The following is a 25,395-nucleotide window of genomic DNA, read 5'->3' as shown; positions in this document are numbered from 1 at the left end:
TGCCGGGACCCAATTGGCCATGGTTGTGTGGGGTCAATATTAATTATTCAGTATGCACACTTTTGACCCGGAGGGGATAACCCAACATGAGGAGCAGTGAACCTCAAGTTTAACCTTTCAGCTTATTTGCATAATCTTGGGGGTAAGTGTATCATAACAAAGGATCAGGGTGTCGGCTCATAGATTGTAGATAGAAGTGTGTGTGAAGTATATGAGAAAGGATAGTGGGAAGAATTCAGTTGAGTCTCCAGTGGTGAAGAGTACATGCCATTTTGTTCTGCTGCTCTGCTGTTCTGCTGCTCTGCTGTTCTGCTGCAGATATAGGTACAAGCTGTTCCTTAAAACCCATACTATTAAGTGAACATGTTCTGCGAGCAGATTCTATTTTGCAGCCAGATTAAATTTATGCCAGCTGAGTGCGGAGGGTTTCATTTATCCACCCAATATTTAATTTCGGCAACAAGGGAAACAGGTTGGACGACCCGATCAACAACCGTAAGTTAAATCCTTTTTATTATCATTTTCATGGAAGAACCAAGTGTATAGTTGTGCTGGATTTAAGTGAAAACCTTAGTAAGGAAGTTCTATAGTTGTGTTTGAGAAGGGAGCTGAGATGGTTTAAGGAATAATTTAAGGCCCAGTGACCAGAGGTAATAATGTCGGAAGCGCTTTGAGACACCCCATGAAAAAGCGCTATATAAAAACCGTGTATTATTATTACTTTGTTTAATGCTTGTCGTTTTCTTTGAATTTCAGGACTCGTGCAGGTGTGCCCCTTATGCACAGCGCACACGTGAGATCTGTCTTGCTAACCAGAGAATGCTGGAAGACTCTTTGTTGAACGGCAATCGTTTAAAAGGAGGACAGGCCCTGTTCCAAGGAGCGGGAATATTTTCCCGGCTATGCCACTCGACCGCGTATGTACTGATTGCATAGAGGGCATTATATCAGCTTCTTCTTGGATTGTTTACCCCAAGCGGGCCGATTCATGTTATCGGTCCCCGCCAGGGAATTTCGATAAATATTTTTCGACCCCGGTCCTACCAGACTCCGCGTTAGACAAACTGGCCGTGGACAGGGGGTCAACCTCTTCCAAACTACCTTTAGCCGACAAAGCGCGGGGGAAAATGGAGGAGGTAAACAGGTAAATAGACTCAGCGTCTCGCTTTGACACGCGCAAATCGTCCTTCTTGCTTCTCTTGTCCGGATACCTCACGCTGGCGGCGATAAGGATTCATAATCCCAGCTGATATGATGGTGGTAGCCCTCCATTGTCTGGATAGCGGGCTGCGCACCGTCCTTGATCAATTTACAAGAGTCTCCACTCTAGTGACTTTGGCCCATAGGGCGAACGCCCTAGATGTCCTAGGCTTGATGACCTCCCCCTAACGGGACGGGACCTCCACACCAGCGACGACCGGAGCATAACCAGAGAATGCCGAGGCAAATCCTTACTTTACTCAATGCAGACCAGACATGCCAGAGCAGCACAACGCTTTCCGACCATCATGATGAAAAGGCCCACATATAGTAGACAATGAGGAGACACCGCCAAAAAAGTAAGTTCCGGAGAACAACTTTTACATGTCGTCGACAAAGAATTTTGCTTTGAGAAAGACAAGCTCATCCATCCCCAACCTGGCACTGCTGCTTGTCCGTCAACTTTTCACAGAAGAGGAAATGGCTTCGCCCAATTGCCGTGGAGTGAAAGGGAAAAAATCAACTAGACGGCACACGAATGAACTTTGTTAAAAAAAGCTATCAGTGCGTATGCCTCAGTTTCACCGGGGTCCTATAATGTGTATTGGACAAAAACAGTGTGTGGCAGCTATAGATGAAGGTTGAAGGAGGCTGAAGAGATCAAAAGTAAGGTTGAATCAAAGCTAGTTCCCCCTTTTTATTATATCAACCACACCATTTTTTTTTATCACAACTTATCAAATAACACACCTGTGAAAATTAGCCTCAATCGGTCTTCGGAGTTTGGAAAAAATAACGGGGAAACCCACCCTTCACGTTTCGCCGTGTCATGATATGTGTTTAAAATAAATCTGTTATTCTCGATATCGAGAAACGACAATTGTTTTAATGTGTTCTCAAAAGCCTAAAGCATTTTATGGAATAATATTTCAAGGGAAGTCTTTCACTAGTACCTTCTGTAGATCTGTCAAATGGCTTTAAGTAAATTATGGATATGATGAAAGCTTATGGAACGTAAGCGTAGCTTGATTCGAACCTTGACTCGCCATTCTTCGTCCATCCTTCAAGCCGCCAGTTCTGCCCTTCTCAAGGAGCGGATATCATCCACCAGATCATCTCTAGCTGGTCTAGATCATGACATCACTCACACCGAGCGGGAACTGCACTCCTCCCTACACCCGAGAGATTTCTCCAAGATCAGCGCCCTCTCCAGTTCATTCAGCCAGCATGCATTCGTGACCGCTCGTAAGAAGCAGATAGCCAAATTCCACAAGTTATACCACCAGAAGCAGAGATTGTCTATATCTCACTTCAATTGCGCACCCTCCGAGAAGATGAGATCTCCAATATCTCTATTCAATCGCGCCCCTGGGCAACCCACAGGATCTCCTATATCCATATGGCCACCAGTTCACCTCCGTAGTCAACGCGCTTTTCAGAAACCCTACAACCCACTGATATCTTGGTATGTTTTTATGTGGAATCTTTCTTCACCAACGTGCCCACTGATGAAGCTTGCTTCTTGGCCAAGGAGAGATTATCACATGACCCATCCCTCCCTGATCGTACTGTTCTTTCACCTGACCAAATTCATGATTTGCTTTACACATGCGTTTCCTCCAGTTGTTTTCAATTCCAGGGCAAGTACTACGAGCAGACAGCTGGGACGTCCATGGGATCCCTTATATCCCCGGTTCTAGCTGACATATTCATTGAAGAGTTCGAGTCCTCATCACTCCTCTCCGCTGATCTCTGACCCAGCCGAGGAAGGTCTGGACACAATCGAGTTCCCCCCAGCCGAGGAAGGTTTGGACACAATCGAGTTCCCCACAGCCGAGGAAGGTTTGGACACGCAACCGATAAGCTCCCCCCGTATCAATCAGGAAGCCCCGGAGCCAATCCAGCTCCCCCCAACCCATGCTGCCCCGGAAGCAACCGCGATCCACCCAGCCCAGGAAGGCCTGGATAACAGAGAGGCCCCACAATCCCAAGTGCCACCAGCAACTCTCAAGTTAATTTTGGCTGAACTTAAAAAACTCTCAGGAGATGTGTCAAAGATCAAGAAACACCTAGGCATTGCAGACGACAAGCCCGAACCGAAGTACTTGGTGCTTGACCACCAGGAGGTCACGATCATGGTGCCGGAAGTAGCCGTGCACGCTATGAGCCGGGAAACCTACGACGAGATACACAAGGATTTCCACGGTCAACAAGTTTGTACTCAAGTTAACATCAAAGCTGTTTTCGGACAATGAACTTGCCATCTGCAATTATCATGGGGGCCCTGTTCTATGCAAGGGTGGGTCGGTAGTAACCAAGGAAGCCCTTAAAGCGATTATGTCCCAAGCAGGCATAGAATTTCCTGGGGCTTTTGCATCAGCGTCGGGGAGAAAGAGTTTGCGCGATTCAATAAACGGCAAATGTAGGAAAGTGGCAGCCAAACTGAGCTTTTAATTGTGTTGCTGGGACATATTACACCGATCCATTAAGCCAGGCCCAATTATCATTGACCAATCACAACCGCGAAATCTGATCACCATTTGAACCGTTTGGTGATCTTTGCACAAATGGTGATCGGGTTTCGCGGCTGTGATTGGTCAACTGGTAAGGAGGCGGGGCGTAATGGATCGATCTATTGTTTTAAACTTGTCGTCATTTTCATAAATAACCTTTTATGTTTGTACATGTATTGTGATTATTTGAGCTGTATGATTAATTCCAGTAAACCCGCCATATTCATTTCAGATGTTAACAGATGTCCCTGAGCAAGACACTTAACTATAATTGCTTCTCTCAACCCAGGGGTAAATGGGTACCTGTGAGGGCAGAGATGGTTCTTGTGATGGTTTAGCCATGTAGCGCATATAATTTTCGCACAGCCTGTATACTCCCCAGGAAGCTGAGATGGTTTAAGGAATGAGGCCCCATTGTCTGGATAGCGGGCTGCGCACCGTCCTTGATCAATTTACAAGAGTCTCCTCTCTAGTGACTTTGGCCCATAGGGCGAACGCCCTAGATGTCCTAGGCTTGATGACCTCCCCCTAACGGGACGGGACCTCCACACCAGCGACGACCGGAGCATAACCAGAGAATGCCGAGGCAAATCCTTACTTTACTCAATGCAGACCAGACATGCCAGAGCAGCACAACGCTTTCCGACCATCATGATGAAGAGGCCAACATAGTAGACAATGAGGAGACACTGCCAAAAAAGTAAGTTCCGGAGAACAACTTTTACATGTCGTCGACAAAGAATTTTGCTTTGAGAAAGACAAGCTCATCCATCCCCAACCTGGCACTGCTGCTTGTCCGTCAACTTTTCACAGAAGAGGAAATGGCTTCGCCCAATTGCCGTGGAGTGAAAGGGAAAAAATCAACTAGACGGCACACGAATGAACTTTGTTAAAAAAAGCTATCAGTGCGTATGCCTCAGTTTCACCGGGGTCCTATGATGTGTATTGGACAAAAACAGTGTGTGGCAGCTATAGATGAAGGTTGTAGGAGGCTGAAGAGATCAAAAGTAAGGTTGAATCAAAGCTAGTTCCCCCTTTTTATTATATCAACCACACCATTTTTTTTTATCACAACTTATCAAATAACACACCTGTGAAAATTAGCCTCAATCGGTCTTCGGAGTTGGGAAAAAATAATGGGGAAACCCACCCTTCACGTTTCGCCGTGTCATGACATGTGTTTAAAATAAATCTGTTATTCTCGATATCGAGAAACGAAAATTGTTTTAATGTGTTCTCAAAAGCCTAAAGCATTTTATGGAATAATATTTCAAGGGAAGTCTTTCACTATTACCTTCTGTAGATCTGTCAAATGGCTTTAAGTAAATTATGGATATGATGAAAGCTTATGGAACGTAAGCGTAGCTTGATTCGAACCTTGACTCGCCATTCTTCGTCCATCCTTCAAGCCGCCAGTTCTGCCCTTCTCAAGGAGCGGATATCATCCACCAGATCATCTCTAGCCGGTCTAGATCATGACATCACTCACAACGAGCAGGAACTGCTAACCTCCCTACACCCGAAAGATTTCTCCAAGATCAGCGCCCTCTCCAGTTCATCCAGCCAGCATGCCTTCGCGACGGCCCGCAGGAAGCAGATAGCCAAATTCCACAAGTTATACCACCAGAAGCAGAGATCGTCTATATCTCACTTCAATCGCGCACCCTCCGAAGAAGCTGTTTAGTTTCTTTTCAAGACCGAAGCAAGCTCCGGGCAAAGGCCTCAAGCGAAAGAGAGAAGAGAGCCACTGACTTTCTTAAACAACAAAACCAAGACCACCCCATCTTCAAAAGAGATATTCAAACCATTGTTTAAACTGTGTCTACATGTATAATTAAAATATTTTGCTATTATTTGTGTATGAGGCCAAGGAAAGTTCCACCGCAAAGCTGGACACACATTTTAAGACCTAGAAAGAATCGGCATGCGGGTTGCACTCACCCATACAATACTAGGTGTTGCATGCCGGCCAAGTGGGGTGTACACCTTAAAGATGGAAGATATCTCTACTCCATACCGAGGTGACTGGAATGACAAGAAAGAGGTCGTCTTGAAGAACAAGACACATAAGACGACCTGGTCAAGAGGAATTCTCAGGTAAGACAATTTACCTTGATGTTAATTGTTTCAGGAAATAAATTTATGATTGGCCGGTTTATACACTTTGCGTGATGTGGCGTGACATGACATGTTATCTTGCAGTACGAGCTAATCCTCCAATCAGATGCTTGAACCGTAGTTTGATATCAGACATTAACCTTCTCCCATTTTTTTATATTGCACTCTGCGTATTGTGAGTGTCAATGCGTCACGCTCCGCATACGGTCAGTGCACAAATTACATTCTAAACTTTGCGCGTGCAAAACCAAAAACAAAAACATAACCTAACCTCATTGACTTAATGAGGCTGGAAGATAAATTCGTTATCACACTCGCGCTCGTGGAATACGGAAAAATATAGCGCGTCTGCAGCCCATATCCAACTTGGCCTTTGGCCTCGCAGAAGTGCAATATTTTTTCGTATTCCACTCGCGCTTGTGTGATAACTTATAATGTGCCGACATGACATGACATGACATGACGACATGACATGACATGACATAACATGACGTTAGGGAAGTATGGCTTCAGGAACTGTTCCATGCCCCCAAAAAGGTCCTTTGACAAGAGTCTCCACCCTAGTGACTTTGGCCCATAGGGCGAACGTCCTAGATCCTAGATGTCCTAGGCTTGATGACCTCCCTCTAACAGGACAGGACCTCCACACCAGCGACGACCGGAGCATAACCAGAGAATGCCGAGGCAAATCCTTACTTTACTCGATGCAGATCAGACATGCCAGAGCAGCACAATGTTTTCCGACCATCATGATGAAGAGGCCCACATAGTAGACAATGAGGAGACACCCCAAAAAGTAAGTTCCAGAGAATAATTTTGACATGTCGCCGACAAAGATTTTTGCTCTAAGAAAGACAAGCTCATCCATCCCCAACCTGGCACTGCTGCTTGTCCGTCAACTATTCACAGAAGAGGAAACGGCTTCGTCAAATTGCCGTGGAGTGAAAGGGATAAATAGACTAGACGCCACACGAATGAACTTTGTTAAAAAAAGCTATCAGTGCGTGTGCCTCAGTTTCACCAAGGTCCTACATGTATGATATGTATTGGAAAAAACAGTGTGTGGCAGCTATAGATGAAGGTTGTAGGAGGCTGAAGAGATCAAAAGTAAGGTTGAATTTAAGTTAGTTCCCCCTTTTTATTATATCAACCACACCATTTTTTTATCACAACTTGTCAAATAACACACCTGTGAAAATTAGCCTCAATCGATTTTCGGAGTTGGGAAAAAATAACAGGGAAACCCACCCTTCACGTTTCGTCGTGTCATGACATGTGTTTAAAATAAATCTGTTATTCTTCTTTTAATGTTTTCTCAAAAGCGTAAAGCATTTTATGGAATAATATTTCGAGGGAAGTCTTTCACTAGTACCTTCTGTAGATCTGTCTAATGGCTTTAAGTAAATTATGGATATGATGAAAGCATATGGAACGTAAGCGTAGCTTGATTCGGGCCTTGACTTGCCGTTCTTCGTCCATCCTTCAAGCCGCCAGTTATGCCCTTCTCAAGGAGCAGATATCATCCACCAGATCATCTCTAGCCGGTCTAGATCATGATATCACTCACACCGAGCAGGAACTGCTTACCTCCCTACACCCGAAAGATTTCTCCAAGATCAGCGCCCTCTCCAGTTCATTCAGCCAGCATGCCTTCGCGACCGCCCGCAGGAAGCAGATAGCCAAGTTCCACAAGTTATACCACCAGAAGCAGAGATCGTCTATATCTCACTTCAATCGCGCACCCTCCAAGAAGATGAGATCTCCTATATCTCAATTCAATTGCGCCCCTGGGCAACCCACAGGATCTCCTATATCCTTACGGCCACCAGTTCACCTCCGTAGTCAACACGCTTTTCAGAAACCCTACAACCCACTGATATCTTGGTAAGTTTTGATGTGGAATCTCTCTTCACCAACGTGCCCACTGATGAAGCTTGCTTCTTGGCCAAGGAGAGATTATCACATGACCCATCCCTCCCTGATCGTACTGTTCTTTCACCTGACCAAATTCATGATTTGCTTTACACATTTGTTCCTCAAGTTGTTTTCAATTCCAGGGCAAGTACTACGAGCAGACAGCTGGGACTTCCATGGGATCCCTTATATCCCTGGTTCTAGCCGACATATTCATTGAAGAGTTCGAGTCCTCATCACTCCTCTCCCCTGATCTCTGACCCAGCCGAGGAAGGTCTGGACACAATCGAGTTCCCCCCAGCCGAGGAAGGTTTGGACACAATCGAGTTCCCCACAGCCGAGGAAGGTTTGGACACGCAACCGATAAGCTCCCCCCCGTATCAATCAGGAAGCCCCGGAGCCAATCCAGCTCTCCCCAACCCATGCTGCCCCGGAAGCAACCGGGATCCACCCAGCCCAGGAAGGCCTGGATGACAGAGAGACCCCACAATCCCAAGTGCCACCAGCAACTCTCAAGTTAATTTTGGCTGAACTTAAAAAACTCTCAGGAGATATGTCAAAGATCAAGAAACACCTAAGCATTGCAGACGACAAGCCCGAACCAAAGTACCTGGTGCTTGACCACCAGGAGGTCACGATCGGGGTGCCGGAAGTAGCCGTGCACGCTATGAGCCGGGAAACCTACTACGACACAAGGATTTCCACGGTCAACGAGTTTGTACTCAAGTTAACATCGAAGCTGTTTTCGGACAATGAACTTGCTATCTGCAATTCTCACGGGGGCCCTGTTCTATGCAAGGGTGGGTCGGTAGTAACCAAGGAAGCCCTTAAAGCGATTATGTCCCAAGCAGGCATAGAATTTCCAGGGGCTTTTGCATCAGCGTCAGGGAGAAAGAGTTTGCGCGATTCAATAAACGGCAAATGTAGGAAAGTGGCAGCCAAATTAAGGTTGTAATTGTGTTGCTGGGACATAATTGTTTTAAACTTGTGTCGTCATTTTCATAAATAACCGTTTATGTTTGTATTGTGATTTTTTGAGCTGTATGATTAATACAAGTAAACCCGAAAGTTCAAGCGCTGCGGCGGGATGCAGGACGCCGCCTACTTTATTTTTGATGGCTTCCCTAAGGACTCAGTACGTGACCAGCACATGTAAATACATCTCCCAAGACATCTCTCATTCACAAAATGTCTTCCAAGCTGAGCCAAACTTCCAGAAAGAGCCTTTGCAAGAGTAGATTACTATTCAAGACAGTTACTGATCAAGAACAAGATCAAGATCAAGTTTCAGAGGTAAAAATACCTACAATACCCCGGTCTTCCTCTCACACTGCCAATTTTCAAAAATTTTCACCGAACACCAGCTCCGAATCTCTCTGCCCTGCGGCAACTGATCACTGATCGCTGGAAAGACGATTTGAACAAGGTTATCCCAAAATTTCCAAAAGTCAACATAGCAAAGAAACATCTACAATCAGTAGACTTTGATTTTGTTAAATCCCTAGCTGCAACTGTGCCATCGCTCACGACAGCTAAGGCTCACATAGACAAACAAATTGTTTCTTTGTCGAAAGCTGTCAAGACCAAGACACCACCCACATACATAGTCTCCCAGTCAAGACCACCACACCCCCACCATCTAGTCGCCTACGAGGAAGATTTCAAGGAAACTTAGAAAAACTTAGAGGCACATGTAGCCCAGAGCTCAAAAGGTGATAGCGCCCTCAAATGGCTGGAGATGTCCAGGCCATGTGAGAGTGTTCCATGGCAGACATGTTGGTTGCTATGCATGTCATGTTTTTTCCATGCTCATCATTTTGTTTTGAAATATAATAGTTGAGGGAGAAATAATAACCCCCTGTTAGCAGGTTTTGTGTTCCTGCAAACCAGTAAAGATTTATTGGCAGTTGTTGGCTTTCAGATCTCAGATCTACAATCTTAGATCTTCTCTATGAATAATCAGCTTCCTCAAGTTGAATAAACTCTAAACTGTTGGAGTGTTGGTACTTAGTGACGAATGAAACTGCGGACCTTCCACATCTGGACTCGCTGTCTGCTGGACTGGGTCTAGACGTACTACTTAGCTGCAACAAGTTTCCCCGGGACTTCTGAACTATTCGACCTACTGCGTACCTACATCTGTATATGTAGCTGCAAGGTGTCGAGTGGAGGAGGAATTACAGTGCCCGTATCCTTGATATTAATCGCAGAATTGAACTCGTGAACTGATAGATCTGATATTAATCGCGGAATTGAACTCGTGAACTGATAAATCTAGGATCCTAGTGTTTTGAGATTGTTTATTTCTATTGGCCAATAGTTAGTATAAAGCTGTTAAAGTTTTACTGCAGTTTGCAAGTTTTTGCTAAAAGTTAAAGTTTGTTTAATATCTAAGAGCAGTAAATGTGGTTGTGTAAAAGTTTAATTCTTTTGCACTGAGTCAGTTCGTGTGTGTGTTACACACATATGGGTCTTGCTTTTGCGAAATTGACCTTGATCAATACCAAAAGTTCAAATCAGATATCAAGCAACAACTAACAGAGGCCAAGGAAAGTTCCACCGCAAAGCTGGACACACATTTTAAGACCTAGGAAGAACTAACCACAGTGAAGAAACTGTTTAGTTTCTTTTCGAGACCGATGCAAGCTCCAGGCAAAAGCCTCAGACGAAAGAGAGAAGAGAGCCACTGACTTTCTTAAACAACAAAACCAAAACCACCCCATCTTCAAAAGAGAGATTCAAACCATTGTTTAAACTGTGTCTATAATTAAAACATTTTGCTACTACTTGTGTATATTTTTTGTAGCGAATGATTGTGCTTTCTTTTTAGTCATTTGAATTCCTCAAAGTAAAAAACAAATCTACATTGTATTTGTGTTTTTGCCACTTTGGAGCCTATAACCTGCGAATCCCAAAAACAAAAAGAGCCGATAATTTCATTACACAATTTGATGGTCATTTCTTTACTGTTAAAAGTGTTCTTTGCAGAGATAAATATTTATTTCATGTAGTGAAGTTACTGTGTAGATCTACATAAATTTGTCAGTGTACAATGACTTGATGAACTTCATTACTAGCGACTTGTTTCTAAACACATTTCCTTATTTCCTGAAGTCTATCAGAGTAAACTGTTCCAAACCTTCTGTACGGGGTAGCCACACCAGGCGTTTGTACAGTAGCGGACAGATGAAGATGCAGATCTATTAGATGTTAAATTTGCATCAGGGATAAAGAATATTAATTTTGGTTTTTAACCCATACACCGATGTGTGTTAGCACTGTATACTCAGTACAGATTTGTCGTTACCTTAACTAGTTCTTTTCAGAGCCACCACAACTCCTCGGGGAAAAATGTGACTCTCCATGCAAAAAACAGACACTTCCTGCCAAAAATTATGATTATTTTTCTCAGCATTTAGATTTGTTCACCATTTGTTTTGTTGATATCATGTTTAGTGTTAAGCTTTTTTGTGAATAGTGTCTTTGAGAAAATATAGGAAATTTGGCGCGTTATGAATCCAGTTTTCAGTTTAAAACATTATAGATGAGAATAGTAGCTTTAAAACACCTACAAAAACTGATATCAGAAGTATATTTGTTAACATGGAGGGTTTAAGAAATCACATCACATTGTATTATCTCAATATTTCCAAGAAGTTTCTGATTTTGGCATGGAGAGTCACATTTAAAGAATCTTGCCACAAACTATTCTTTGATAGATTGGGTTCTCAAAAGTTTCAAACGTTATGTTATAAAAAAGGGTTAAAGGTATGAACATGTTTGGTAATTGTCAAAGAACTGTATCCCAACATATGCATAAAATAACAAGCCTGTGAAAATTTGTTATTGAAGTTGCAAGAAAATTATGGTAGCAAAAACACCCTTGTACAAAATAGTGTGCTTTCAGAAAGGTATAAAAGGCTTCTGGCCAGATGTCCTGAATTGTTTTAGCGAGAAATTACCTCTTTCTCAAAAACTACATAACTTTAGAGGGAATCGTTTCTCACAATGTTTTATACTACCAATAGCTCTCCGTTGCTTGTTACCAGGTAAGGTTTTATGGCAACATTAATTTACATTTTGAGTAATAACGTAACGTGTGCAGTTTTGCAGTGCCGTTAAAGATGCAATGTCAAATTGTTTGCCGATTTGAGCCAAACATTTTGATTTAAAATTCAATAGGTATTTTGACGGGGGTCGAGAAAGTAAAAAGCTTTCGTATGAACCATTGCTCGAAAAAGTCCGCCAATTATTAGTAGCAGTGAAAAAAAGTGCTCAAAATTAGTTTTTGTCAGGATCCTGGCAATATATCATGTGACCAATTCTTATGTGTTTTATAAGAAACGTTTCAAATTTTTGTCATGGTTCCTGACCATTAAAAGTAAAAGGTAAACTTGTTTTCGCTAGAGCGGGTGATACTCTTTGAAATACCATTCACTCAAAAAAAACCCCAATTTTTTAACGTTTGGGCCCCAAAATCTGACATACATTGTAGCACCTTTAAGAATAATAATTTAGGGTTAACCTGTAATGATGCCCCACATCTGTAAATAACCATAATGCCAAGAGTGCACCTCAATGTAACAGCTCAATGTTACATCTGAGCATTTTCTGCATCAAAGATGAACAGGGTACCTATTTATTTTCCATCTTCACAGTCCCTCTTAGGTCTTCAGTAGTTCCGTTTCCTCTTCTTGGCTGCACTCTTCTGCAACTTCTTACGAAGCTGAAACAAAACACAATCATGTCTTTAAATAACTGTTGGTGTTAATTGACAGAACTATTGCATCAGGGTTAAACATAGTACATGTACTCTAGAACAGTTGACTACCCCACAAGACCACTGACCTGAAACAGTGACAATGCTGAGGGGTTGTGGTTGGGGGGGGGGAGGTTATTAGCAAGGATGCTGAAGTGTGAACTAAAGAATCAGTAACTGAAGTGTGAACTAAAGAATCGTAACGTTTTGTAGGCATGATATTTTGCTCTCTGAAAAAAAAAAGGTTGGGGATTTATGATTGAGCACAAGGGCCGACCTACATGTGCATATGGTATTGACTTTCATTGACTTTTCAGGCTTCTTAAAATAGTTTTGGTGCTGATTTTACATAGGGCTGAAAATCAGAGAGAGTTTAAAGTAAGAAGAATATCACGCCTAGTTTTGTTTACATTTGCAAATACTGTGTTTACTGGATACAGAAACAACAAACACTGAATTGTTGTCTCAGTGCTATAAGGTTGTTAATTGCCTTTGAAAAAGGTCAACATATGCAAAATTTGTATAAGTTTGAAGCCTGCCCGCTTTAAACGGCCGTGTTAGAACTCGTCGCTGCCCTTTTATTCCCTTATTTACAAATAATTATAACTGGATTTACCTTGCTTGGTAACTTCCGCCTGAAAAATAAAATGCACAAGAAAAACAGGGCGTTATAAAAGATTCAAATAAATGCATTAATGTGACCTTTCAATATTCAGTGATATTTATTATAAACCATGCAAGGATGAGTTTAAATTTCATTGGGCAAATTCATCTGTGAAGAACACATACTGTAACGTGGTGGTGGGTTGGGGGTTATCCTTTATGAAGGGATTTGCCCAGTTGTTCCTGGCTGTGGCTGCTGAATGCGCCGTAGCACCTTGTAAACCCTTATAGGATGCTACAAAACTGGGTCTCAGAATTCATAAATTTCAATAACCTATCTTTCTGAAAGTTTGTATATACTCGGCGCCTTGAGTACCTTGTTGGTAGGTACGTGCGCTATATAAGACTTCAATATTAATATTATTTTTATGGGCAAACAAAGATTCACTCTCTAACTATCTTTATCCAATACCAAAGTCAACAACTCAGGAATTACCAATCACCCCATAATATCTTCCCCGTCCCAAAGAAACATTAAAGGAACACGTTACCTTGGATCGGACGAGTTGGTCTATAAAAAGCGTTTGTAACCCTTTTTAATAAAATGCATATGGTTGGAAAGATGTTTTAAATGTAGAATACAATGATCCACACAAGTTTGCCTCGAAATTGTGTGGTTTTCCTTATACTGTGCAAACTAACAAGGTCGGCCATTCATGGGAGTCAAAAATTTGACTCCGAGAAATAGCCGAACGTGTCAGTCGACGAGGTAAAAGGAAAACCGTGCAATTTCGAGGCATGTTCGTGTGAATCATAAAAAAGGGTTACAAACGCTTTTTATAGGCCAACCCAACCGATCCAAGGCAACGTGTTTCTTTAAGTCCATTTCACATTGGGTTGTTTTACAAACTCACTTCTTCTTGGTGGGCATGTCCTCATGTGACTGATCCAAAATGCTGATGTCATCAAAGCGGGTCAGAGACTTCAGGCTAGAGGTCGTAGTTAGTCTCCGCTGGGCTTGCTGTAAAGTCAAACACAAAATACAATGTACGTCACAAATAAAACAAAACTTGGCAAACTTGTTTCTACCTGGTTATGTGGTTCAGTACTTTGTAGATTTAGTTTTGTAATTGATCATTTATCCAGTCTTGTATTGCCCCAATGCCAATACTTGTTTTTCAATATTTGAGATAACATTGTACTGTTTACTTTAAAGGAACATTACAGAATTGGTTTTGCTAGCAAAACTGTTGCTGGCAGTGTAAGCACTTTATGTAATCCACCATATACATAAACTGACAAACCTGTAGAAGTTCGAGATCAACGCATCAATGCCAAAACAAAAATGAATACCGTAAAACACTCACTGAGCGATAAAATCCAAACACAAAACTAGATAAGTTATTTCTTATCAAATATGAAATTTCAGACAAAATCATTTCACAGGATGTTTTCTACTATCATCATCATAAGACCATGCACAATCCAAAGATATGCCCATTGCGGTCCTTCCGTACATTGGTCATACCTCACACAAAATTCAACGGATCCTCCGTGAGGCCGAAATCAAGGTCTACTACCGAACTCGCAACAAGTTGGATACTAAGCTACACACTCACAAAGACAAGCATGACTCTAGCAGTCAGGCAGGGGTCTATCGAATTCCTTGTACTTGTGGTAAAGTGTACATTGGCGAGACCGGTAGAGATCTAACTACCAGGCTAAAAGAACATAAAGCACACGGCCGCAGAGGGGAATATGACAAATCTGCCATTGTCAAACACTCCACCGATTTAGACCATGTCATACATTGGGATCAGGCTCGTATCATAGCACCTGAGAGACATTGGTATACAAGGCGCATAAGGGAAGCTATCGAAATATACAGACACGACACTGTGCCACAAGATATCGGCTATTTCATCAGCAGCATTTGGCATACTATCCTACCACCCTCCTCCTCTAACAACCACCAACCTACTGACACGCCTCACTACACCCGAGAGGTTTCTCACACAATGGGCAACCCTAACAATAGCCCTGAGCCCGCCAACCACACAACCAATCAGAGCATTGATTGACCTGCAGTGGATCCACTGAACCCCTATAAATAAGCCTACTCCTCTCTACCTCTTCAGTCTCCTGACGATGACTAGAGCAAGCTAGTCGAAACGTTGAGACCAATTCCGAACTGACTCCGCGGCAGTACAGTTAGTACGATCCTATAAGCTAAAGTAGTAGTCCAGTATATCTATACCATCCGCCCTGGTAATAGTTATAAAGCAGGACAGTTCTTTTCAGAACTGAGAAGTCTCCCAAATCTGATTATCTACTCCACGGCAGTAGAATAAAGCAAGACAGTTCCCTAAGAACAACTCTACCTGGCAAGTAGATACACACATGGTGTTACCGCAAACCAAATATATATATTAAGACCATGTAAGTTTTATGTAAATCTGTGATTGTCACAACTTTTGTTTCTAACCAATTCTGTAACGTTCCTTTAAGCTTGTTTCCAAGCAACACGAAGTAATAACAGCTAAACTTTGTACCTTTTCCTTCTTGGTTACTTGAAGACGAACAAAGTTCTCCTCTTCATATCTGTGAAATAATAAGTAACAGTTATAAAAGATTAAATGTTAATGTCACATTAAGGCTTGTTCAAAATACACTGGTTACTGTAAACAAATTCTAGAACCAAAGTCCCCAATATGGGCCATTTTATAGTGCAGTTGTATTAAAAACGTTCTTGCATGAGAGTTTTTGGAACAATAGGTGGCATCCACTGTTCTCAGAAATGAGCGCATCTCAGACTTCTGTAAACAATGGACAATTGCAGCGTATGGGTGCTGCAACCTAGTCTTACATTGGAATGAGAATAAATATGACTTGCAATTACAACTCAAAGAAAAGTTAATAAACAAGTTTGAACATACTCTCGTTTATGTCTGGCTTCATTGTCATCTTTCAGTCTGTGTAAATGAGTGCCCTCCTGCAAATGAAATCAACAAAATATTGAGTACATCTAGGTTAAAATGAATAGATACAATCACAATTAAGTACATCTCTGTAAAATTGAAAAGACACAATCTCTGTCAGGATAGTTGAACACATAAAATGGTACAAATAAAACAACAACCTTTGGAACTTAGGGTGAAATTGGAGAACAATATTTGGCTGAAGGGAATTGCAGATTTGACCTCAAAGATGAATAACAAGCAATTTTAAAAGTTTTCAAAATTTGCTGACACATATGACTGTGGCTGAAGCCATCATACAGTACAAGGACAAACATGACAAGACCAGGAAGGAAACCCAAACTTTGACAACACCAGAAATTAATTCCCGTGCAGGACCGTTTGGCCATCATACAGGTCTTTTTTGCATCTTTCATACTTTTGGCAGTATAGAATCTTGTAAAATTGAGGTTTCTTATAAGGAAAATTCATGCAATCGATCATCAAATTTATCAAAGCAAAATGACAAGTAAAAAAATTGGGGGCTCCAAATATCATAATGTGACTCACCCGAACCTCCTCTGGGCCATCAAAGTATTCCTCTGCAATACAAACAAGTTCAATAATGTGAGTTTAATATAAGAGCCGTTCATTTTCAGGGACTTTCTGCAGAATCAGGGACAGTTGGCAGCTTTGTGAAGGGGCACAAAGGAGTTGTTCAACTGTACTGGGCCCAATTTCATGGCTCTGCTTGGCGTACAGAATCGGCGCTTACGGAAGCGGGGAATACTGTGCTTACCGCAAGCGTAATTCACGGGTTAGCGGCGAACTTTGGCTTCTGCCGTGCGTACATCACATTACTAGGTATTCTACGCTTACAAAGCTAGCGCAGAAATTCTGCGCTTGCATGTAAGAGGGGATTCGTCATGGTAAGCGCAGAATTTGTCGGTAAGCAGAGCCATGAAACTGGGCCCTGTTCTCGTTGAGAATGCTGCCACAAGTGACCAGTATACCCAGACGCAGCAAACTGCCTGCCCTCTTGGGATGTAACATAAAGAAACAGGGGTGTGGTTGAAAACCATAGCATTATGGACAATAAGCAAAGGCAAGGATCCAGGAGGGTGATCTTCTGCACTGCATAAATACATAGTACAACTGCTTCAAATCTACACTCCATCAAGGAAATTTCGATCAAGTTCCATGATCCTCCTCATGGGGTGACAGGTCTTTTTCTTCAGCTGCGTCACGCATCTGGAACTCTCTACCACTTAATCTTAGATCTTGTCTTTGTACCACAAAATTCAAACCTCTTCTCAAAACTTATCTTATGTAACAGATTTTCAATGAGTAATTTTGTTGTGTCTGTTTTTCTTTGTTTTGTTTTAGTTGTGTTTTTGGTTTTACTGCACTTTGAACACCCAGCATTACAAGTCTTATTATTATTATATTATCATTAGAATACCTCTTTATCTTACACTGTTCAGGACTGTCCACAAACCCACGGTCACTACACATTGAATGAAAGTTTACGATAATTGATACAATTTTTAGTTCTTACGTCTGAGTTCTTGCATGAGAGCACTGCTCAGGGCTCTCTTCTTAGCTTTCTCAAGATGCTTCTCCTGCCTCTGCTTCACCGTCTCATCACCATCTATGGCCAGGAACAAACATAAAGCAAAAGTAACATTTAAAAAACGTGTTAACTTTTGGTACAGCTATACAACACTTTTTATGAGATGTCATTTTTGTAAAAATGAGTGGAGCTGTCGGCAGGATGCGGAAAAATATCCTCGAAATTCTCCACTGTGGGCAATTTGACGATGTTTTGAGGGACTGCAATTACATAGACCTTTTACGCAAATACCAAGCGCAAGCGCATACTGTCGAATGAGGTGCATGCTGGTCTAGCTAGTGATCAAATTTGATAGCTACATGTAGCAAGACCAGCATGCACCTCATTCCACAATTGGGCGCGCACCAAGTATTTGCGATAGGGTCTATGAATGTCACAATGCCCATGAAAACATTTTACTCTCTTGGTAATCGCCCACCACTATCATCTGAACGGCATCCAACCTTAAATGCTTCAGAGCATTGACTTACCGTAATGCATGGCAACCACTTTTGGAGGCACATACTTCTTTGGTTTTGCGACTTCATCATCATCTGAACTGTCTTCTGCATCTTCCTCATCGAGCTGTAAGCAAGAAGGCAAATTTAACAAACACTTATAATATGATAGTAAATGGCTGATTGAAGAAAAAAACTGGGGGAAAAAACCCGGAAACTAGTTTAATCAAAGAAGAGACGTTTTTTGTATTTCCTGACAAGGTAACATACTTGTTAGTCAAGGCTGTCCGTTATTTGGAGAACAAAAATTAAGATCCTTATTTATTTTTTAAAAGATTTGTATTCTGACAACCCAGTGCTGGTTGATTTAAAACAAAAATAATGTGAGCATTTGGCATCTTTTGTAAAGATGTGCTTTGTAACAACTCGGGGTGAGCTAGTTGGGGGGCAACATTGCAGGGGGGCGACTTTGCAGGGGGCGACTTTGTTGGGGGCGCGCTTGCAAAGGGGCAAGATGCCCAGCACTCAGGTTAAATATTGTATACTAACCTTGCTAAGCAGATTGCCAGGATTTGGTTTATATCTAAGTGGATCATTTTCAGCGATTGTTCCTGTAACTGCTGTCTTAACGAGCTTATCAACCTGGTAATGTAGCTTCTGATCAATCGGTCTCATGCGCTCTAGAACTGTTCTGATCTCAACGAGGTGCTCAATGGATGGGTTGCCGCTTAGCTTACGGCCCTCAGTCTTCTGCATCATGACGCACGTCACATTCATTAAGTAGCTACAACGAGTCAACAATCAAAAACAATAATACACAATCTCGTTACAGGCCTGTATGCTTCTTTTTTTTAAGGGCAAGGGCACCAAATGATAATAATAATAATGGAAATTTATATAGCGCCTATCCATGTTAACATGCTCCTGGGCGCTGAACAATTAAAAGAAAACACATTAAAATCCAAACAAGGCAGTTTCTCCTTGGTAAAGGGCACCCAATGGGGAAATTGTAAGTTTCTACTGGAACATTTCAAGGGCACCAAGGCAATGACCGGTGTGCATATGAAAGCAATTGCCTTCACTCTGAAGTATCAGGACTGTCGTGAATTGTGCCATACAAATGGCCATCGGCTACAGAGACCCACAGGGCACCCCTCCAATGTTGCAACACAGTTTCCTTAGGATGTCATCAGCATGAACAGTTATGTCAATTTCAAGACACAGTCTCTGGCAAATTGTTTATTTCTCTTTGCACAGGGATAATATTCAATAGCAATGAGATTATAGAGAGGGGATCAAATATACACCCGTCCCCTGAACCTTTAATATTGAGCAATGTCAAACAACCCGCCACAAATAATATTCACTCCAATGACCTTACAATGCCATCATAAGCCAGAATGGAAATGATCGTGAGAGGGTGATGTACAGCACCTTTGTAAAAGTGTTTATCTTATCTTCTAATTTTGGGCTATGTTGCTGTACCAGTCCCCCTGAAGATAAATTTTAAGAGATGATAACTAATGATATTCCTTCTAGTTATCAGCATTGTATTCAAGTCCACCATGAATAATCTACTTATTTCTGACCTTAGAAGTAGATGATATTTGACTTCCAGGAAGCTGATTCCTTTGGATGTGGATACTTCTCCATCTTCTACTTTCTTCAGTAGAGTCTGCACACTGCTGGTTACACCTGACACCTGATACGGGGTGAACAATAGAATACGCTATTCAACACAAATTACACGTACAAGCCAATGTATTTTCAGGGATAAGAGACAATGCCGACAAAAAAGTCTGAAACTGGGACTCAAATCTTAGGGGATACATTGAAATGATGGCATTTCAACCTGTTGATCACCCTTTGGAGTTCTGGATTTCAAGGAAGTTTTTGTGAACAGTATCCTCAGTGCTAGAGAAGTAGATTATCCGTGCTCTAATTCTTTCAAGATTAGACTATGGCAACGGGTTGCTTCTTGGATCTAACATTTCAGACATCCAACGTCTTCAACGCATCCAAAACTGGGCGGCCAAGCTGATTTGGAAGGCTATGAAATATATGACCATGCGACACCCGGCCTTCAGCAGTACATTGGCTCCCGGTTAAAGTTTTAGTTACTGTGTTTAAATGTCTCCTAGGAATAGCACTGGGCTATTTATCATCTTGCCTTGCTCTCTACCAACCGCCACGCTCAAGCTTGCGATCAGCTTTTGACACCACACCCTGACCCTAACTCTAACCCTGACCCTAACTCTAACCTTAACCCTAACCCTAACCCCAGAGTGGTCCTGTATTCTGTAATGGAGGAGAACACTCTAATTCTTATGATCTATATGATGAGTAATAGAACTCAGTTTTGAGTTTGGCAGGAAGAGCAATTATTTGGCATCAAGGGTCCAGATTTAAATGCATCAATGGTAATGAGACAATTTGACCTAGTGTTTACTTACTTGATCTGAGAGTCCTTTTAGAGAGGAGATTAACTTGACAACATCTTGCTCCATCTAAAGAGAGTAAAATATACAACCATTAGTTGTGATTTTAACTTTTATGATCGATTGATGGATTGGTTATAGAGACTAGCATTTAAACTAATGACACTATTATAAAATTCATTCATAAATACCCCAGACAGTTTCTCTACTCCTATTGGTGTAGAGCGCGTCATGTGGGGGGTGTTTCAACGCTCCATAATGACAAGCTGGAGCTGGCTGTTTATGACCGGCTGGCTTTCGCATGTCGGGTGCGCAAGATTATCACGCAGAACGCAATTCATAGCTATTAGAAACAGCGCGTACCGGTAATCTACTTCTAAGCGCGCACATGTACACACAACCCACACGCATCATACAAATTCTTCACAAAGTTTTTGAAAAAATTATTTCAAACCTTGAGTTTTCAACTGTCCAAGTGTCTATAATTGTAAATTTTAAACATTTTTTAACAAAAGGGAAGAAATACCCAAATCCGTGCTTTGTGTAGCGAGTCCACCAATCCACCCCTTTTAGGTATTTGTATCTGTCATGTGTAAAATGTCCAGTATACTGTCCACTCCTATAATGAACGCATTTGGTAAGCCACATTACAAACCAGTTAGGAGAGTCATTAATTTTGCTCTTTCTTCTGTTTTACCTTGCCCTAATGGCACAGATGTTGTATTACTTTCTATAACGAAGACTGCAAGCCAGTCCTGTCTTTCATGAAGCGGCAGCTGAGGCTTTTGTCTCACTTTTGACAGAAACTGTGTCCTCCCGGCTGCCTGAGGATTGGCCTTTCATTTGTCAAGTGATCGAACTTATTGAAAGACAGATGCAGACTAGTAGGGATGCTGTTTGTCTTTTGGACTGTGTCTTCCATGAAATGAGATGGATTCTTCCTAATAAGAGAAGTGTGTTGTGTAACACCTTCGATAGTAAGTATCTTCAATCAAGTTTGACTGCTCTTTCCTATATGTCAGAGCTGAAAGAAGAGCTGAATCAAGTTTGACTGCTCTTTCCTAAATGTCAGAGCTGGAAGAAGAGGTTGAAAATTAGTAGCAATTACTTATGCTGTTACTTATGCTGTTTCCAATAGCCACTAAAAAGTGTAACAAGTGATATATTGATAAATTTTGAGAGTCGTCAAGAATTACTGCTCTTTCTTCTTTTGTACCTTGCCATAGTGGCAAAGACGCTGTACTTTTCTTTCTCTTTAAGGAGACTGCACCTTTGCAGAGTTGATAATTGATTGATTCGCATTGAATCAGGCAACAAGTCATTGTTCTTTATAGACTGATTGACCTTTCTTTTCAAGTTCATTTCCATACGCCGCCTTGTTAAAATAAAAATAGAAGCAATTACTTATGCTGTTTCCAATTGCCACTTAAAAGTGTAACAAGTGACATATTGATAAATTTTGAGAGTCGTCAAGAATTACTGCTTTCTTCTTTTGTACCTTGCCATAGTGGCAAAGACGCTGTACTTTTCTTTCTCTTTAAGGAGACTGCACCTTTGCAGAGTTGATAATTGATTGATTCGCATTGAATCAGGCAACAAGTCATTGTTCTTTATACACTGATTGACCTTACTTTTCCAAGTTCATTTCCATACTTGTACATATAGTAAATTTGGTGACACTTCAACATGAAGAACGAGGCCGTTATCAAGAAATATGAAGCGGAAGGCTTCGAAGGTTGCATTTTTTCCCTTTTTTCCTCTAAACAATTGACCTAGTGTCAGGACCCACAAAACAGCCGACTGAAGATGCTGCATAAAAGCAAATCAGGTGCCACTGGCCTACTTAAATTCCAATTGTTTTGGGACCAAGAAGTTGTATTACCTAAGAAGAAAATACAAAGCCAGTTACAAGCCAGCCAAGCCTCATCTACACATACACCCACTGACACACCACAGCATCAACCAAAGAAATGTAAAACAAAAAGCAAAACAAACAGACATCCAAGTACCAACATCTTGAAGCAAACAATTTGCCGCAAGAATTCTGAAGCCAAACAAAAAGCTTCACAGATTTGCTATCTCCAGAAAAAAATTATGAAACAAGAAAATCAAATCAAACTACTTTCACTCCAAGCAGAAGACAAGGCCAGACTTCTAAAAGACACAAGACAGCAACTTCAGGCAAAACAGGCTGCACTAGATAATATGACAAAATGAGTGCCTCAGAGACATGGTTGAAGGTGACAAGATAATATCCAAGAATGGTGCAGGAGAGAACTCGGCTGAGATGAAAGAGTGTGTTTTTGAGCTGCTCACTCATAATGTTTCAACTGATCAACTTCCTTCTGTTATTGGGTCTGTGTTAAGATTAGCCGAGAAAACAACCGATGTGCCCAGCGAGTCATCAAGTATGAATGGAATATAATGAGATTGGTCGAAGCCCAGAAACAACTCGCGGAAGAGATTCCTGGAAAGAAAAATCTGGGCCTTCTCAGTGATGAGACTTCCAAATTTGGACGGAAATTTCAAGGGTTTCATTTAAGTGACTCAGAAGGCAAGCTTTATGTTCTTGGGTTGAGGGATATCATTTCTAAGTCTGGGCAACATGTTCTCTCCACCTTCAAGCTTATTTTAGACAACATAGAAGAATTATCACCGACCTCTTCTAGTGAAACTTCCACAATGTCAGATAGAGCAGCCACTCAAATAAAATTCAATGAGCTGTTGGAAGATTACAGGAAGGAAGTTTTGCCACAGATGGTTGACAACTATGGATTACTAACCAAACATGAGAGATTTTCTTTGGGTAAGCGTTGCAATTTCTTTTGAGGTCTTCATGCTCTTGTACATTTAGCTGAAGTCTGTTCGTCATCTTTACTGGAGTCTGAAAAGGTTTTTTTCGAAGATGAACCACCAATCTTTGACAAGTCCTTTCGAAGTTGGTCAGAGGCTGCAACCACCAGATTCGTTCGGACAACAAGTAAAGCTGTGGCTCAGGGAGGTGACGAGAAGTCAGGTTGCCATGGTACATTTCTTTCGTTCATGAGACAACCCTTGAAATCTAAAGGGTTCAATAGATTGCCTATAGAACCTTTAAGAGGCAATCGTTTTATAATACTTTTTCAGAACGCCGCCGGTACTTCTTTTTAGCAGATGGTTTATTAGATTTTCTTGAGGTCAACGCTTACAAAACAAAAGGATTGCCATTTGCCAAAGCATAATCAATTTTCGGAGACCATCTTTGGCCACCTTGCCCGTTAATTGAGGGAAAAACCCAACATATCTACAATGACAAGTGAAGCTTACATCATGTTTAGTCACAATAAAACATCTTCTTGGCTCCAGACTAAATCACGGGCAGAAAGGGAGCAGCTGTTTTCTGAGTGTCGAAAATATGTCAGAAAAGTCCTGAAGGCTTCCACAGGCCACTATCTTGCCATCCAGAAAGCTCGACGAGCTGCTGTTGCTGAATTAAGTTGACAAGCTGAAGAAGCAAGCATTCAACAACTTCAAAGGAAAGAGCAGCAGACATCGGACGTCATCCATTGGGGTCTTTGGCAAAGCGAGCATCAGGTTGATCACTCCCTATCAAAGACTGCTGACATAGTGAAGGCCTTAAAAGCCCAGCTGAAATTCAGGAAGAATGTCCTTAAGCAGAAAGTGTTCTGATGTATGTCTTAAAGATGTATGTTCTCAAAGAAAACGGACACCGGTGGTCGCTGGCCCTTAAGCTTCCAGGAGATGGCGGATAACTTAAAACAACTTGTCCGACATTCTCTCACCATTGGACAAGCAGTCACGGCAGACAACGACGAGGAGGCACCCCTTCTTGTTGGCAAGAAAATCCGCCACCCTTTTGAGACTACAGGCGAAGAGGAGTGGTAAACAGGAAGAGTTTTCTCTCAGGTTGGAGATTCACCAAACAAAACATAACACTCTGCTCACAGTAACATCAGCTGTACCTTCTTTATTTTGTTTTCCATTGCTATTCACCAAACCTAGTTTCACCAAACCAAGTTTCCCACGAGCCAAGCTTTCCATTGATACCAATTTTGTGTAGGTGCTTTGAAAAAAGTGGATTCAAATACATGACAGACATCGCCGCCCCCCCCCCCCCCAAAAAAAAAAAACGGCCTTTAAAGTTTAAACGAGCATAACTTTGCCGGGGTTTTTTTTTTGCGATAAACGAACCTACGACAATTTTTGTTTACTACCAATGCAAGTACCAAGTACTGATTTCCCATGACATAAGCTTGATACCAATTTGTGTAGATGCTCTGAAAAAAAACCTCATAAGGGCCGGACTCCTTACTTAGTGTACAAAACCAGCGCAGCTAGCACCGCATGTGCAGCCGTAGCATGGCCAGTGGCGCGGCTTGGCATGGATGCAGCGCGTGCATTTTGCAGAAATGAAAAACCAAACCAAATAACTTTCTCAGTCAGACACTTACAAAATGCATTATGATAAAAGAGAATGCTTATTCGTCAAGCATCGACTTTGTCTGCACGAATCGCTATTAATATTATATTTTACATTTCGGGAAAGGAAAATTGCATAAAAAACATGAAATAACGTTTGCTGAATTTTTACTCACGTGTGCTGCCATCTTGCCTTCAGATATTAGTGACCCTTTCATTATAGCTAAAGGGGGGATTAATAATTTCCTTAATATACCTTTAAAAGAAAACAACATTTATAAACTATATGAACGGTAATACCATTTAAAAACATAAATGCAGTTAATGCATTGGATAATAATAACAACAAAAGTAATCGTAATGATAAGTACGTATAATTGGGTATTGATTGGGTGAATCAGAAT

General features: G+C 41.6%; 2 protein-coding genes across 2 annotated transcripts; one reads left to right on the top strand and one right to left on the bottom strand.

Moving 5' to 3' along the window:
- Window positions 1–9,408: 9,408 nt before the first annotated feature.
- On the bottom strand, window positions 9,409–25,179 carry LOC139935255 (neuroguidin-like). Its single transcript, XM_071929764.1, has 12 exons — window positions 25,168–25,179; window positions 20,588–20,641; window positions 19,724–19,836; window positions 18,684–18,918; window positions 18,168–18,261; window positions 17,623–17,715; window positions 16,635–16,666; window positions 16,044–16,099; window positions 15,660–15,708; window positions 14,022–14,128; window positions 13,121–13,139; window positions 9,409–12,471 (listed from the first exon to the last, which is right to left on the bottom strand). The coding sequence occupies exons 1-12, from the start codon at window positions 25,177–25,179 to the stop codon at window positions 12,418–12,420; spliced, it is 918 nt and encodes a 305-aa protein (XP_071785865.1). The 3' UTR covers window positions 9,409–12,417.
- On the top strand, window positions 14,203–15,504 carry LOC139934397 (uncharacterized). The gene is made up of 2 exons (XM_071928617.1): window positions 14,203–14,212; window positions 14,581–15,504. Exons 1-2 carry the CDS (start codon window positions 14,203–14,205, stop codon window positions 15,186–15,188), a joined length of 618 nt encoding a protein of 205 aa, XP_071784718.1. The 3' UTR covers window positions 15,189–15,504.
- Window positions 25,180–25,395: the final 216 nt, after the last annotated feature.

This window comes from Asterias amurensis, chromosome 3, assembly GCF_032118995.1.
Source record: "Asterias amurensis chromosome 3, ASM3211899v1".
Classification (NCBI taxonomy): Eukaryota; Metazoa; Echinodermata; class Asteroidea; order Forcipulatida; family Asteriidae; genus Asterias; species Asterias amurensis.
This window is presented reverse-complemented; position numbering and strand designations above follow the sequence as displayed.